The sequence below is a fragment of the Dipodomys ordii genome, unplaced genomic scaffold (genome assembly GCF_000151885.1).
Source record: "Dipodomys ordii isolate 6190 unplaced genomic scaffold, Dord_2.0 Scaffold5, whole genome shotgun sequence".
In the NCBI taxonomy this organism is placed as follows: Eukaryota; Metazoa; Chordata; class Mammalia; order Rodentia; family Heteromyidae; genus Dipodomys; species Dipodomys ordii.
Window position 1 is genome coordinate 36730304 of NW_012267221.1, and position 14474 is coordinate 36744777.

At 38.6% G+C, this 14474-nt stretch overlaps 1 protein-coding gene across 2 annotated transcripts in view; it reads left to right on the forward strand.

Annotated features, from left to right (window-relative positions):
* Mfsd6 (major facilitator superfamily domain containing 6) overlaps positions 1–14474 on the forward strand; it is a 72150-nt gene that overhangs the window by 12882 nt on the left and 44794 nt on the right. For both annotated transcript variants that reach the window (XM_013029593.1, XM_013029602.1), the window contains exon 2: positions 5245–6853. In XM_013029593.1, coding sequence (XP_012885047.1) covers positions 5298–6853 — 1556 coding nt within the window. In that variant the 5' untranslated portion in view covers positions 5245–5297. The remainder of the gene's footprint in view (positions 1–5244; positions 6854–14474) is intronic.

Here is a 14474-nt window from a genome sequence, read left to right on the forward strand (position 1 = left end):
CAGGCTGGTTTGTACTGATTTCTCTTTGTCTACCCTGACACACATCTCAGAGCTAGTAAGAATGAGGCTTTGGGACTCCGTGATTCAAAGATATGGAAAATGACCAGTAATAGCAGGCAAGATAAAGCTAGCTCCCAGAGTTCAAGTAGATTTCCCTATGCCACAGCTCTGTCCCTGCCTCCAGCAAACACTAAATTACAATGGCAATGGCACAGGTAGAAAGCCACTGCCATGTTACTCAGGGATGGTTTCCTCTCTGCCTTGGATAAAGATGTCACTGCTGTGTTCACAGCACACATTCTTACTGTCTTTGTCAACTGACATTGACAATCACTGTCCTAAGTAATATATTTTATTTTTATATGATGCCTCCCCTCCCCTGAACTTTAATCTACTTCCATACCCATATAATTATGGATAACAATGTGTTTGCTCCATGTGAATTTAGATACTTAATGAAGACAACCATCAATTTTAGCAAGAATGATTTCATTGCCTCTCCTCAATAATTCAGAAATAGCTGCCATTTGAATGACTCAGTGCAGGTACTGGTAGGGTACCTTTTAATGCTGTGTTATATTTGTACTGTAGTGGTGTTGATTACTATAATTAGACTGTGCTAGGTGAGAAAACTTTTCTGACTCTCTAAAAATTAAGCATAAATCCTTCTTATCCAATTATGCCTGATGCAAACCTGTGATAGGGATTTATTGAAGTTTATACATTTCTGTGTATATTTTGAAATGTCTTCTCATTCTTTTTGTTTGCTGGTTTGCTTTTTTTGGCAGTATCAGAGTTTTACTGGGCCGGCAGTCTTCCATTTGAGCCATGTCCCTAGCTCTTTTATTTTTTAAAATAAGGGTCATGTTTTTTCCTCAGACCATAATCCTTCAATGCCTAACATGTAGTTGAGGTCACAAGCACACACCACCACACCTGGTTGGTAATTTCAATTACAGATGCATGCCATGCCATATACAACCCTCACTTTTCTTTTAGTTTCTTCTTTGTTTCTCTTCTTTCTTTCTCTTTAAAAAATAATTTTAATTTTTTGAGTTCTAAGTGTACTTTAGATATGAGGCCCTTGTCTGTTGTATGGCTAATGAAGATCATTTCCCAATCCATGGGCTTTCTGTTGATCTTGCTAGCTATGTCCTTTGCCATGCAGAAGCTCTGCAGTTTCATGCAATCCCATTAGTCCAACTTTTCTCAGACTTGTTGTTTCTGGGTCTTTATTAAGAAAATTTTGGCCTGTACCAAGGAACCCTGGAGTTTCTCCTATACATTCCTGTAATGTTTTCAGGGTGTCTGCTTTTACTTCAAGGTCTTTGATCCATTTGAAGTTGATTCTTGTGCAAGTTGATATATAAAGATCTAACTTTAGTTTTCTACAGGTGTTTTACCAATTTTGCTAGCACCATTTACTGAAGAGGCTGTCTTTCTTCCATTCTATTTTTTTTTGCTCCCTTATCAAAGATAAGATTTATTTCTGGGTCTTCAGTTCTACTGGTCCTCAGGTCTGTTCTTGTGCCAGTACCAAGCTGTTTTGATTATATGGCTTTGCAATAGAGTTTGAAGTTTGGTTTTGATATTCCTCTAGCACTGTTTTTTTTTCTGCTAAGGATTGTTTTTGCTATTCAGGATCTTAGTGTACATCTAGGATAATCTTATCATATGAGCATAATAGCTTAATAGCTATGTACATATGACCATATAAGATGATGCTATGTGAAGTTAACTCTAAGACATGGACACATGAGGTTTTTCTTTGTTGTTATTGTGTGATTTTTTTTGTTTCTTTTGTATGTTCTTCCCCATATGGTATATCCCCTGTTGTCACTGTATTTGATCCAGCAGGATGATCTCACCACCTTTTCAGTCCAAAATATGCATCTGTATAGTCAAACTGAGAGTTGGAGCTTTGATTTTAAAATTTGGAAGAACACAGATATTCAGTTCATATCAACTTCATAAACAAAGTTTCCTCTCACTGTGGAAATTTTAAATATATAATGCAACCTATGTATTACCAATTCTTACATTTTCTCTCAACTTGCAGTAAGTTAAATGTAGTTTAATTTATAGACAGAGATCATGACTTTGGACCATGTTTAAGTTTATTAAGATATAGAAGTTACTTCTTGTTTATTTCTTTGATCCTCAGTCATGTTATTACAGAGATGACTTCAGTTATACTTTTATCTCATAGCTGTTATAATGTTCTCTCCAAGTTTTTTCTTCTTCTTTAAAATCTAAAGATAACATGAGGATATCTAAAAATCAATGTCCTCTACTCATATTTTTTTAATTTTTAGCTTTGAAGGTCATATAAAAGTTACCCGAGTATGACTTTTATACAAATGGATCTGAAATGTTATAGTTAGGACATTTCCTTACCTACCTGGAGTTTATTAGTACTCTTCCCCACCCCCAATTTTTTGAGAAATCCTTAATATCAGGACTTATGTAATAGGAGAAACCTTTTACAATCTTAAAATCAGAAGGATTTTGAATAAAGAGGGGTGGAAAGTATGGCTCAGAAGGGTGATACACACCATAAAAGAGATTTTATGTCTTTGGATTAGAATTCAGGCATCAATTCTCTAATATAACTTCAACAACTCATGGTATTTTTCCCTTTCAGGAAGACTTTTTGTCCCCCTCTAATCTACTTGATAATGTCTTGGCAGTTGATTTAGGGAGCACAGTTAATTTCTTAAAGGCAAAAATATGGCCCCTGATTTGAATTCATGCAATCAGATACTCTGTGCAATTCCAAAACATAGTTTTAGTCAGAGATGGAAAGATACCAGTAGCCAGTTTAAATTACTGTCACTTGCAAAGCCATAACATATCTGACTGTATATAGCTTTCTTCTTTCTTCCTTTTTAAATTCAAGTTAGTGTTTTAACTCTTCTGTAACAAGTATTACACACTTTAATGGTGCCACATTTCCATACACATAAACACTGCACAGTGTTTAAGTCTGGTTAAACATAATTTATTATCTTTTATTAATTTATTATATATTATAATTTATTATCCATTATATAAAATTCAGAGTTAACTCACTTCCCTGCTCCTTATTGTATATGCCTACTAGGTCTTCTCCATTACCCTTTGGGTGGCAGTTTGGGTGAGTTCTGTTATCATTATTTACACTACTATGAAGGAAATTACAGTGGAGATGTGTCGCAAACTGTGATTATTTTCTCTTCCTGTGAAACTTTTTCTTGTCATGTTCTGTTTACTTAACTTCCTCTGTACTTATCACTCACTTATCTCTGAGCCCTGTACAGGTTGCCTAAAATTTCCTCATAGGACCTGTTCAGATACATTGATATCTCAGGGATATCATTTAGCTGTTAGTCTCTCATGGAACTTTCTAGACCTGCTAGACCGGTTGCCATTTGTGCCTGGTTCCCAGCTGTTATTCTGGCATCTGTTACGAGCCCTGTTTTCCTGTGCCTGTCTCCCATGGCAGATGACTGAGTTCCTATGGCCCATATTTTACTGTTTCTTGAGGTGGCAGCATACACCAAGACAGAGAAATTAACTTTTTGAAAACTTACATATGTAAAATGACCTTAATTCATTGTGGCTATTATTGTTCTTTAATTCTTCCTAACTTGGATTATGTCTACAAAAGTATGTGTTTATTGCCATTTTATTTGATTTAGGGAAAGAACAAAGCTAGATATCTATAATGTTCCCTGTTCACCCAACTTTTTTATACATTTCAAACACAACAAACATATCTTTTAGTTTTGAGCAGGAATTAAACTGATTTAGGAAATAATCTCAAAGGGGAATTATTTGTTCTTTTAAAGTGACAGTGAAACTGGAGCTGCTATGTTGGATAGCTAGATACAATGAAAGAGAAATAAACTGGGCACAGGTAACTCCCTGTGATTCTACATATTTGGGAGGCTGAGATTGGGAGGATCCTGATTCAGGCAAAAAGGTTCACAAGACCCCTTCTCAGCCACTGGCTTGTCATGATGACATGCACAATCATCCTAGTTAGAACAGATGGATCAGCATCCAGATCCAGGTGTGCACCCTGGGAAGAAAACAATCCCTGTCTTAAAAATTGTCAGCATCCAAAGGGGCTAGGGGCATGGCTAATCAGTAGAGTGTCTGCCTTGCAAGTGTGAGGCTCCAATTTCAAACCCTAGAATCGCAAAAGCAAAACATTATAGAGGTTCAGAGAGAGTCTTTGATGGCGAGGCAACAGATACTGCTAATCTTTCATATGAAAAACTTTGTCTCTAAAAAAGGATTCATAACCTTATCTAAAATGTGCTATTTGGTCATTTGGTTTAGAATATTAGAGTATGTATTTTGAAGCTCAGGGTTCAAATACTGGCTCTACCACTTACACTTAAAGGTGCAAGGCTTCATTTTTCTCCTCTATAAAAGGGACAAGGTGGTTGCCATGGGGTGATGAATATAAATTAATACATGTAAAGATACATTTCCCCAGAGAGATTAAGTGCTCAATGGTGTAACACATTAAGAGATTGAATTTTCCCATCTTTCATCCCTCCCTCTTACCCTCCCTCCCTCCTTCCCTGCCTTCCTTTCTTCTTCCCTCCCTGTCATCAAACCAGAACCTCACACAAGATAAGCAAGCACTGTTTCACTGAGCTACACCCTCAATAAATGTTATCTCCTGTTTTTTTCTTAAATATAATCTGTGAAGCCATATCTAGAGTATCATTAAAAACATATCATTGATATGCATACGTAATGAAAAGAGTTACCAAAATGTCTTATGTTTCTAGTAACTAATTTAAGTCACAAAAGTACAGTTAGTTGTCATTCTTATTACATTTGAGGTTGTGGTTAAGTGTTCATTTCTGTTTTCTTCTAAAAACTGAATAGGTTTGGCTGCCTTTAATTTATGAATAATTTTAGGCTTCTCAATGCAGAGTTTGTTTGAGTAGTAAAATCAAGAATCTAGAAGTAGTTTTTTTATTCTCAATGTAATCCCTAACACTTGTAGACTTCCCCTTGGAATGAAAAATAAAAGATTTAGGGTGAATCTAAGCATTGAATAATGTAATGAGTCATTGGCCACAAAGAGTATTTAATTTACTAGGATTGAATAGTTAATGATGAAAATCCTCCCCAATTTTATTTTAGGTGTATCCTGAATTTACTCATCTTTCAGGACAATGGTGTAATTCTGTTTGCATATTATTTTCATTACTAAACCATCTTTTACAATTTACTTTGCAGATCACCCATCCAAAGTTTGAAGGTCATCAGTTTTCTGATGGTGGTGGTAAGCCATGGCGGCAGATGATAAAGTTGCTATTTTAACTGATGATGAAGAGGAGCAGAAGAGAAAATACGTGCTTGCTGACCCCTTTAATGGTATTTCCAGGGACCCAGATCCACCCTCAAATGAAACACCCTCCTCCACAGAAACATCTGCTATTCCCGAGGAGGAAATAGACTGGATAGAAAAACATTGTGTTAAAATAAACAATGATCTTCTCATTTCCAAGGTTTTTTATTTTTTCTTTTACTCTGCCTATGGCTCTCTTTACCCACTTTTGCCTGTGTATTATAAGCAGCTTGGAATGTCACCAAGCCAGAGTGGACTACTTGTAGGTATTCGATATTTTATTGAATTCTGTAGTGCCCCATTTTGGGGTGTCGTTGCAGATCGCTTCAGAAAAGGAAAAATTGTCCTCCTCTTTTCACTTTTGTGTTGGGTTTTGTTCAACCTGGGTATTGGATTTGTCAAACCTGCTACCTTGAGATGTGTACCAAAGATTCCCCCAACAGCTCGCCCCACCAACGCAAGTCATCCAGTAACCATCCTGCCAATGAATTCCTCTGCTGTCTCTTTCCTTACCTTGTCACCAAAAATACGTGAGAAAAGAAACATGCCTCTTTCCAACTGGTCCACAGTAGAAGCCGAGCCTGACAGCATAGTTCCTGATATCTATACAACAGCTTTGCCCAAGACCAGTGAGCCCACCCTGCAGCCCCAAACAGAGGGCATTACTGACCATATTATAGAACTGATCTTGAATGCAAGCACAACAATCCCTGTCCCCACAGGAAATGTCACCAGGGAGACAACCACTGCTATTGTCACTACCACCAAATCTTTACCATTGGACCAAGTCACTCTTGTCTATGATCAGCAGGAAGTTGAAGCAATATTCTTGGTGATCTTGGTAGTTGTCATTATAGGAGAATTTTTCAGTGCCTCTTCTGTAACGATTGTGGACACGGTGACACTACAGTATCTGGGAAAACACAGAGACCGCTATGGATTGCAGCGCATGTGGGGCTCCCTGGGCTGGGGCTTGGCGATGCTGTCTGTGGGTATTGGAATTGACTATACCCACATAGAAGTGCTCATTGATGGAAAGGGATGTAAGCCCCCTGAGTACCGGAACTACCAGATTGTCTTCATCGTCTTTGGAGTTCTCATGACCATGGCCTTGATTGTGGCTACTCAGTTCCGGTTCCGCTACAACCACTTTACAAACAATGAGAGTAAAGGGAAAGAGGTAGAGATCCCTCAGGTAGAAAGGAACAACTCCACGGAGTCCTCTGAGGAGACACCCACCACCACCAGCCACTCCCAGGCCTTCAACTTCTGGGACTTGATCAAACTTCTCTGCAGCGTGCAGTATGGCTCAGTGTTGTTTGTGGCTTGGTTTATGGGTTTTGGATATGGCTTCGTGTTCACCTTTCTTTACTGGCATTTGGAAGATCTGAATGGAACGACAACCCTGTTTGGAGTGTGTTCAGTCCTGAGTCACGTGTCTGAGCTGACAGCCTATTTTTTCAGTCACAAGCTTATCGAATTGATTGGCCACATCAGGTAAGAAATGCTTACTATGACAAGTGAACTGTGTTTTATGGGCTACAGCTCCCTGTATATTTTAGCATATAAAATGATACTGTCATTAGGATTAGGGTTAGGATGAGAATGTAGCTTTTTGTTGCTCTTTGTCCTTAAAATAGAAACAACAGGCAGAAGGCATGATTTGGCTGGATTATTTGAGACAGACAAACAAGCAACAAAAGTGTCTTCCTTCTATCTCCAACTCCTCAGAAAAGATCTATAAGCTGCTTAGCCATGTGTTAAGAGTCTGCCAGGAAACAGTTTCAGGTGTGGACCATCAGTCTAGTGAGCTGTATGATTTATTCTATAGACCTTGAAGAGTCACCTGTCTCTGGCATTTATGATGAGGAAAATGAATTATGTTTTTCTAGCCTTTATTCTCAGAAACTTAATAACATAGAGGTTTGATAAATGGATAAATATAAGGATGACCTGGGCATGGAATATAGTTCAGTGGTAAAGCACTTAGAATATGCAGATGGCTCTAGGTTCTATGCCTGCCCCCACCCCAAATAACTTGTATTAATACTCCAAGCTATTACATGAAGGAAATTGTACATAACTTTTAATTCTAGTGGTTATATGAATCTGCAGTTTTGTTTGTCAAGAAGACATCAACTATTTAAGAATCTTCCTTTTTTCCCAAAAATTTCCTTATAGGCCTTATAGTGGTTTATTTTTAATAAAAAAGAAAAAATAGACATGCTTACTACTGCAAGTAAATGTTACCTTTTTTATGGGATGTAACTCCTACTGTATCTTTGTTGAATAGGATTTCTCACTATTGATCTTTGCCTATTCCTGATTGAAGAAGTCCTTATTCTTTAGAGAGTGTTTTTTCTGTTTTATATTTTGATCAGAAATGTGAAGCCAGTCACACTTAAAATATTCTTGCCTTGTAAAAAAATATAACATCTCTCTCTCCAAGATTTCAAGTTGTCATAGCTAAAAGCAAGCTTTTGAACCTGCTGTGTGTATGTGTGTGTGGGGGGGTAATCTATAAATTTACTGATTCTGCAAGACATTAAAAAGAAGAAATAGTGACAAGATTTGGAAAATATTGATCTTAGTCTTTCATTTCCCTTTATCATCAAGGAAAGTTTTCTAATTTAAAATTTCAACCAAGAGTTATGCTTTTCCTCTAAACATCTGTGAATATTTTTCCTTGTTTGGTTTGGTTTTGCTTTGGGAGACTATGTCCTGTTCTTTTTTCCTCCTTCAAATCTTTGACCCCTTTGTTTTCATTAAACAAAGTCAGGCACTGTGAGGATGGTTCCCAGACCACAGAGTCCCTGAGGTACAGCCAGTGGCACCATTCTGAAAAAGCACTTGTAACATTAAGGACCCAGAATGTCCTTTAACCTTGGGCAGGCCGTGTTTATGTTCTCTGTTCGGTGTGGATTACCCTTCCGCCTGCGTATGAGTGGATCTCACACGAATAGTATTTTCAAAATCAGTGCTTTATTCCTAAAAAAGATGTCCAGTTAGGTGTTACCAGTGAGTGGAACTCCTAGACAGTGCTATGTAATGCACCATCAGTTGAACAGTGAATCAGAACAGAATTTACATACAGGTTCTGTTTTCAGTGCTAGTGTTAAGTTCTTCACGTGAGCTAAGAAAAGAGTTCCTTTCTGCATTTGTCTTTTTCCTCTAGAGCTTGTAATTCCATGAGAGCATCCTAATAGGTAACTATCTGCTTTGGGGTAAAGGTATGCGCTTACATTTGTGTTTTTCTTTCCTGTGAAATATTGGTTATTACTTGTTTAAACATTTGCAGTTCCTGTAACCTTAATTTTCTGTTTTTATTCACCACAAGAGCACCTCTCTTTTTCTTATTTAATGATGTGATGGAAGAAGGTAGGCCCTATGGTCACATGGTTGTTCTGGAGACCCTGCTGGGGTTCTATCAGTATGTGTCTGTTCGCCTATTTTGCATTTCTAATTCTGTCAATTAAGAGATATTCATTACTTAAAATAGTATTAAAGGATTCTGATACTGTAGCCCACAGTTAAACTTGGGCAGAATGGATCTATTTCTCTAAGTGATAATTGTGGGAACTCAGTTGGGTGGTAGTTGTTGAGATTTGAGGGTTTTAAAAATGTGTAGCTTATCATACATTAAAATGTTGAAGGGGTGAAGCACCAGTGGCACATGCCTGTAACTGTAGCTACTCAGGAAGCTGAGATCTGAGGATTGCAGTATTGCCAGCCTGGGAGGAAAGTCCTCAAGACTTTTTTTGGGGGGGGTTCCGGTCGTGGGCTTGAACTCTGGGCCTGGGCGCTGTCCCTCAGCTCTTCAGCTCAAGGCTAGCGCTCTACCACTTGAGTCACAGTGCCACTTCTGGCTTTTTTTCTTTTTTTTTGCTGCATACAAGGCAAGTGCTCTACCACTGAGCCACCTTCCCAGCCCTAGTCCTCAAGACTCTTATCTCCAATCAACCACAGAAAAAGCTGGAAGTGGTGCTATAGCTCAAGCTATAAAGTGCTAGCCTTGAGAAAAAGGAATATAGGGACCGAGCTCAAGCCCAGAGTTCAAGGTTCAAGACTGGCAAAAAAAATGCTGAAGGGATGAAGGTATTGCTCAAATAGAGTGGCTTCCAGGCAAGCACTGGGCCTGGATTTCAGACCCCAGTACTACCAAAAAACCAATCCAAAACAAAAAATGAGGAAATTATCTTTCTGAAGAGTGTCTTAGTGTTATATCTTCCTTGTAGGACCACAAAGGAAGGTCTGTCTATGGTTTGTATGTATTCTTATACATTTTTCACCATTTACTATTCTAATGAGACTGAACACTACCATAAAAACTATAAATACATTGATGTAGTTAGAAGTGCATTTTCACAATTTCTTTTTTTTAATAAGTTTTTTGTTGGGAAAATACTGTACAGAGGGGTTACAGTTACATAAGCACAGTAAGGAGTACATTTCTTATCAAGTATTGTTGCCTCCTCCTTTGTTTCTATGGATTCATAATGGACAAAAATTCACACCAGAAAAACAGTTTGTAAAAATAGCTTGTCTTGTTTTGAACTGCTTGATATTTTAACAGTTCCAGAAGTTAGGCTCTATTTTTCAGGAGTCAAAACACTCATCCACACTCACTCACAGAGAGCAAATGATTTCTGATTTTGACGTTGGATTTTATCCTTCTTTGGAAAGTTACTCTTTGGGCAAATAAAATAATGCTTACTAGCTACACTGAAAAAAGTCAGTGTCTTTTTATTTGAAAGTATAAGACTTTGGAACTTAAAACAAGTATATTTCTAGGCCTAATCATGAGAAGATGATTAGGGATACAAATATATCTTAAGGGTATGTTTACTTGGCTGAATATTTCAAAGACCATGAATAGGGTTGTGACCAAATAAACTGCAACAAATCATTTGTAATTTATAAGTTCTTATTAGTCAAGATCAGGCTATCACCTATGCTATTTGATTTAAATTGATTCCCATTTTCAGAGGCACATGGAAATGTAGTCAATTCAACATTTTATCTTGAAATTCTTATACTTAGGCAGAGGGAGGGATACATTACCTGTTGTTAGTTATGAGTGACTACTTCATAGTAGCTAAGCATCCATCCAAGTGGGCCAGCCAGTGAATTCTGGAAAACAGAAATAGATGATACAATAGCAAGAGGAATGCCAAGCTCTTCTGTGGGGACACTACAAGATGCTGGGTTATAACTCAGCTCAGAACACACTGGAAGTAGCCCACAAAGGTTGTATAGCATGAATGCTCATAGGAGGAATAGCAGTAAGCTACAGGGAGAAACTCTACATCCAGCTGGGGTATCAGTTTTACTTGACCCCAGAAAGACTGGTGGCGGGGGTTGGGTGGAATGGGAGTGTAGGGGGTTAGCGCTCACATTTTGCCTTGTCTCTATTCACCTCTTTGTGCCATCTACAAATCCTGGATCTGCTAGCTATCAAACCCTCACCCTATCTTGAAGAATGCCGATTTCTGTCAGACAAACGGTCCTATGATCCAAAACTCTGTCTTCTGCCTGGTTCAGCCTAAAGTATCGGTTCTAAATTAGTAGGCTCATCAGGAGGGCTTTTAAAGTCCTCTGTGTGCCGTGACTGCACTCAAACCAATGACATCCAGCTATCCAGGCATTTGTGCTTTTCAAAATCTACAGGTTTGTTCCAGTGTGCTGAGCTAATGAGAAGAACAGGCAAGAGAGGGTCAAGGGAAGGACCCAGGGCATTGTTATTTCTCTTTAGCTTAGGCAGAACATGTATATGAGGTTAGGAGAGTATTCCTTCAGTTCCTCCAGGTGATTCTAGTAATTCCCTCACAAAATATCTGGTTTATACTTAGCTGGACACTCTGGGAGCCTTCTGAAAAATCTCTGCAAGTTTTCTTTTACGGTTTCTCTACTCTGGTACCCTCATCCCAACATTTCCCTGCTTTCCTAAGTAGGGCCATGTGGAGGCTGCTTGTGAGCGTCTAACAGAACACTGGTGTCTCAGCTATCGCTATCACCCCTAATTGGTCCATGAATTAAACAGATTGGTGCCTGCTTCCTTGATTTGATGCTGACTCGTTCAGCAACCTTCTTTGCTTAGGAAGGATTTGGTGGTCCTTGCCACAGTGAAGAAATAGCATAGAAATACAACAAATTCATTCTTGATTAGTAGAAAAAAAATGGTGGGCCTTGAATTGTTTTCATTCTGATTTCTTAGGGAAGAATTAGTTCTTCCTTAAAAATATTATTACCATCATAAAAATGTTTTAGGACTTTGATTTTTCACAGTAAACTTGAAATTATATCACTTGTATTCTAGAGGAGCAAGTATTACTTTATATTATTTAAAATCAAAGCTCTGAATATTTATTCAGTTTTGTTGAATGGTAACTAAGGCTGAGAAAAATCTCAATTACTAGGATGAAGGATTGAGTAGTAAAGAGAAGGTGTTTGGAACCACAAGGGATGCTAAAAAGCCAAGTAGATGCTGGGACGAGGAACACAACTTTCTCTGGAGGCAAGTGGGAGCCATTGCAAAGGTCAAAGCAGGGAGGGCCATGGCTTTAGTCTGTGCTGGCCATCCTCCTGGGCACTGTTCAGGGTAATTTTGAAGCAAGGAGCCATGCTTAAAATAATCCAAATGAGACGCAATACAGGCCTGAACAATAGCAGCTGCAGCAGAAATGGAGAAAAGGGCTGGGCTGGAAGGTAAAATTGCTAGAATGGTTTGAATGTAGGGATTTATAAGTGGGCCTGAGACATAAATAAAACTAAAAACCAAGGACTAGTGGCTCATAGCTATAATCCTTGCAATTCAGGAGGCTGAGATCTGAGGATCAAGGTTCAAACCAACCCAGGCAGGGAAGTCTATATGCTAATATCTTTAGCTATGTTCTGTCCTCTCTTACTAAAATATCATTCTTAATTTTTTTAATCTTTGAAAAAAGAAAAAACAACAAAATACAGTATGTTCAGTTTAAAGGACTAGAATATTCAGTGTGTGTGTGTGTGTGTGTGTGTGTGTGTGTGTGTGTGTGTGAGTGAGTGTGAGTTGTGGTTTTGTCAGCCTTTAACTAGTGCTCCTTGGAGCCATGGAAGATTGAGAATGATTTGTATAATTCACTTTTGAGTTCGGTCAAGGATGGTACATAACCAGCACTATCCTAGATGAATAAAAAAAGTAATTAATTTCTTGCTGTGGATGACTTAGAATAGAAGATCTTATTCTCCTCCTAGTACCCTCCTTTGTAAAACCCATTTGCAGAATCAGCTGGAAAAAATGATAAATCTTGTTTCATTAGAATAGTTAGATTAGGACCATTCATAACGTGATATTGAAGAGTTCGTGCTTCCTGTAATTGTGCACAAAACCAAGGTAATTTTCCCCTTCTACTTGAAATGAATGAATTTTAATATTAAAAAAATTCTTGTGGTCAGACACTAGTGGACCACACCTGTAGTGTACTCTTAGATATTCAAGAGTCAGAGATCAGTAGGATCTTGGTTCCAGACCAGCTCAAATGAAGTTTTCAAGACCTTTGTCTCAACAGAAAGCAGTGCTGGTTGTGGTGATATCAACCTGTCATCAAAGCTATAGGGGAGGCATAAAATAGTAGGATCACAGTCTAAGCCAGCACAGGAAAATTTGAGACTTTATCGCAAAAATAACTAGAGCAAAAAGAACTTGCAGGTATGGCTCAAGTGTTATAGAATGCCTCTCTAGTAAGTATGAAATCTTGAGTTCAAACCACAGTACTGCAAAGTGAGCACACAAGCAAAAAACTTATTGTGAATTAATTTTTAAATCCCACCCCAGCTGGGTATCAGTGGCTAATCCTGTAATCCTAGCTAATCAAGAGACAGAAATCTGAAGAATTGTGCTCTGTGCCAGTCTAAGCAGGAAAGTCTGTGAGATTTTTTTTCTCTCCAATTAACCACCAAACAGCTGGAAATGAAGCTGTGGCTCAAGTGATAGAGCCTTGAGCAAAAAAAAAGACAAAACAAAAAATTCTCAGGGACAGTGCCCAGATCCTGATTTTAAGCCCCGGATCAGCAGAAAGACAGAAACAAAAACAATGAAAACACTGGAGGTGGCCATTGGTGGCTTGCACCTGTAATTCTAGCTACACAGGAGGCTGAGATCTGAGGATCTGTTTGACTGTTTGACTTCAGAAGTCAATGAGACTCTTAACTACCGAAAAGCTGGAAGTGGCTCAAGTCATAGAGGACTAGCTTTGAGCAAAAAAGCTCAGGGACAGCAGCAGTTCCTGAGTTCAAACCCTGGGACAGGCACACACAAAAAAATAAAAATCTCACCCACCCAAATAGCAACTCTCCTGAAGTGATCTTCAGGACTTAGTTCACGGAGACTGAGCTGAGAATTAGCCTTGCTGGGTTTCATGTAAATTCTGGTCATCACAGAATTATTATGAGCTCTGTAAAATATTTTATCAACTCAATATCTAGACTGTGGCAGTATGTTTCCCAGGCTGCCAGTTGAAGTCTTTTAGCCCTCTTTTTTCTCTGGTACATTATTCTATCCAACAGAAAAGAGAGGCACTTTACTCTTAAAATCTTATAGTTCCATTTGCCACAGCTTTTTAACTTCTTGAAAAATAAATTCAGTTGAAAGATAGTTCTGGTTGCAAGAAGTGCTGGGCACCGGTGGCTCATGCCTGTAATCCTACCTACTCAGGAGGCTGAGATCTGAGGATCGCTGGTCAAAGCCAGCCGGGCAAGAAAGTCCCTGAGACTCTTATCTCCAAAATAAACCACTCGAAAACAGAAGTGGCGCTCTGGCTCAAGCGATAGAGTGCTTGCCTTGAGCTGAAGAGCTGAGGGACAGCACCCAAGCCCAGAGTTCAAGCCCCATGACAGACCAAAAAAAGAAGAAGAAGAAGAAGTATGTTTCAGTAGTAAGATGAGCCTAGTAGTTCCCTGGGATCAGAGAAAATTATTTGGCAATACTAGTGATGTTTCTGAGGTTGAAGAGGAATAAAGACCCACTCTATTTATAAAGAAGCAAATGAAATGTGGACGATGGACTGGAAATCTGGAAATTCCAAGTTGGCCAAAGATAGAAATCTATAGCAGCTGGACATGTATTGATATGTGTTCTGAG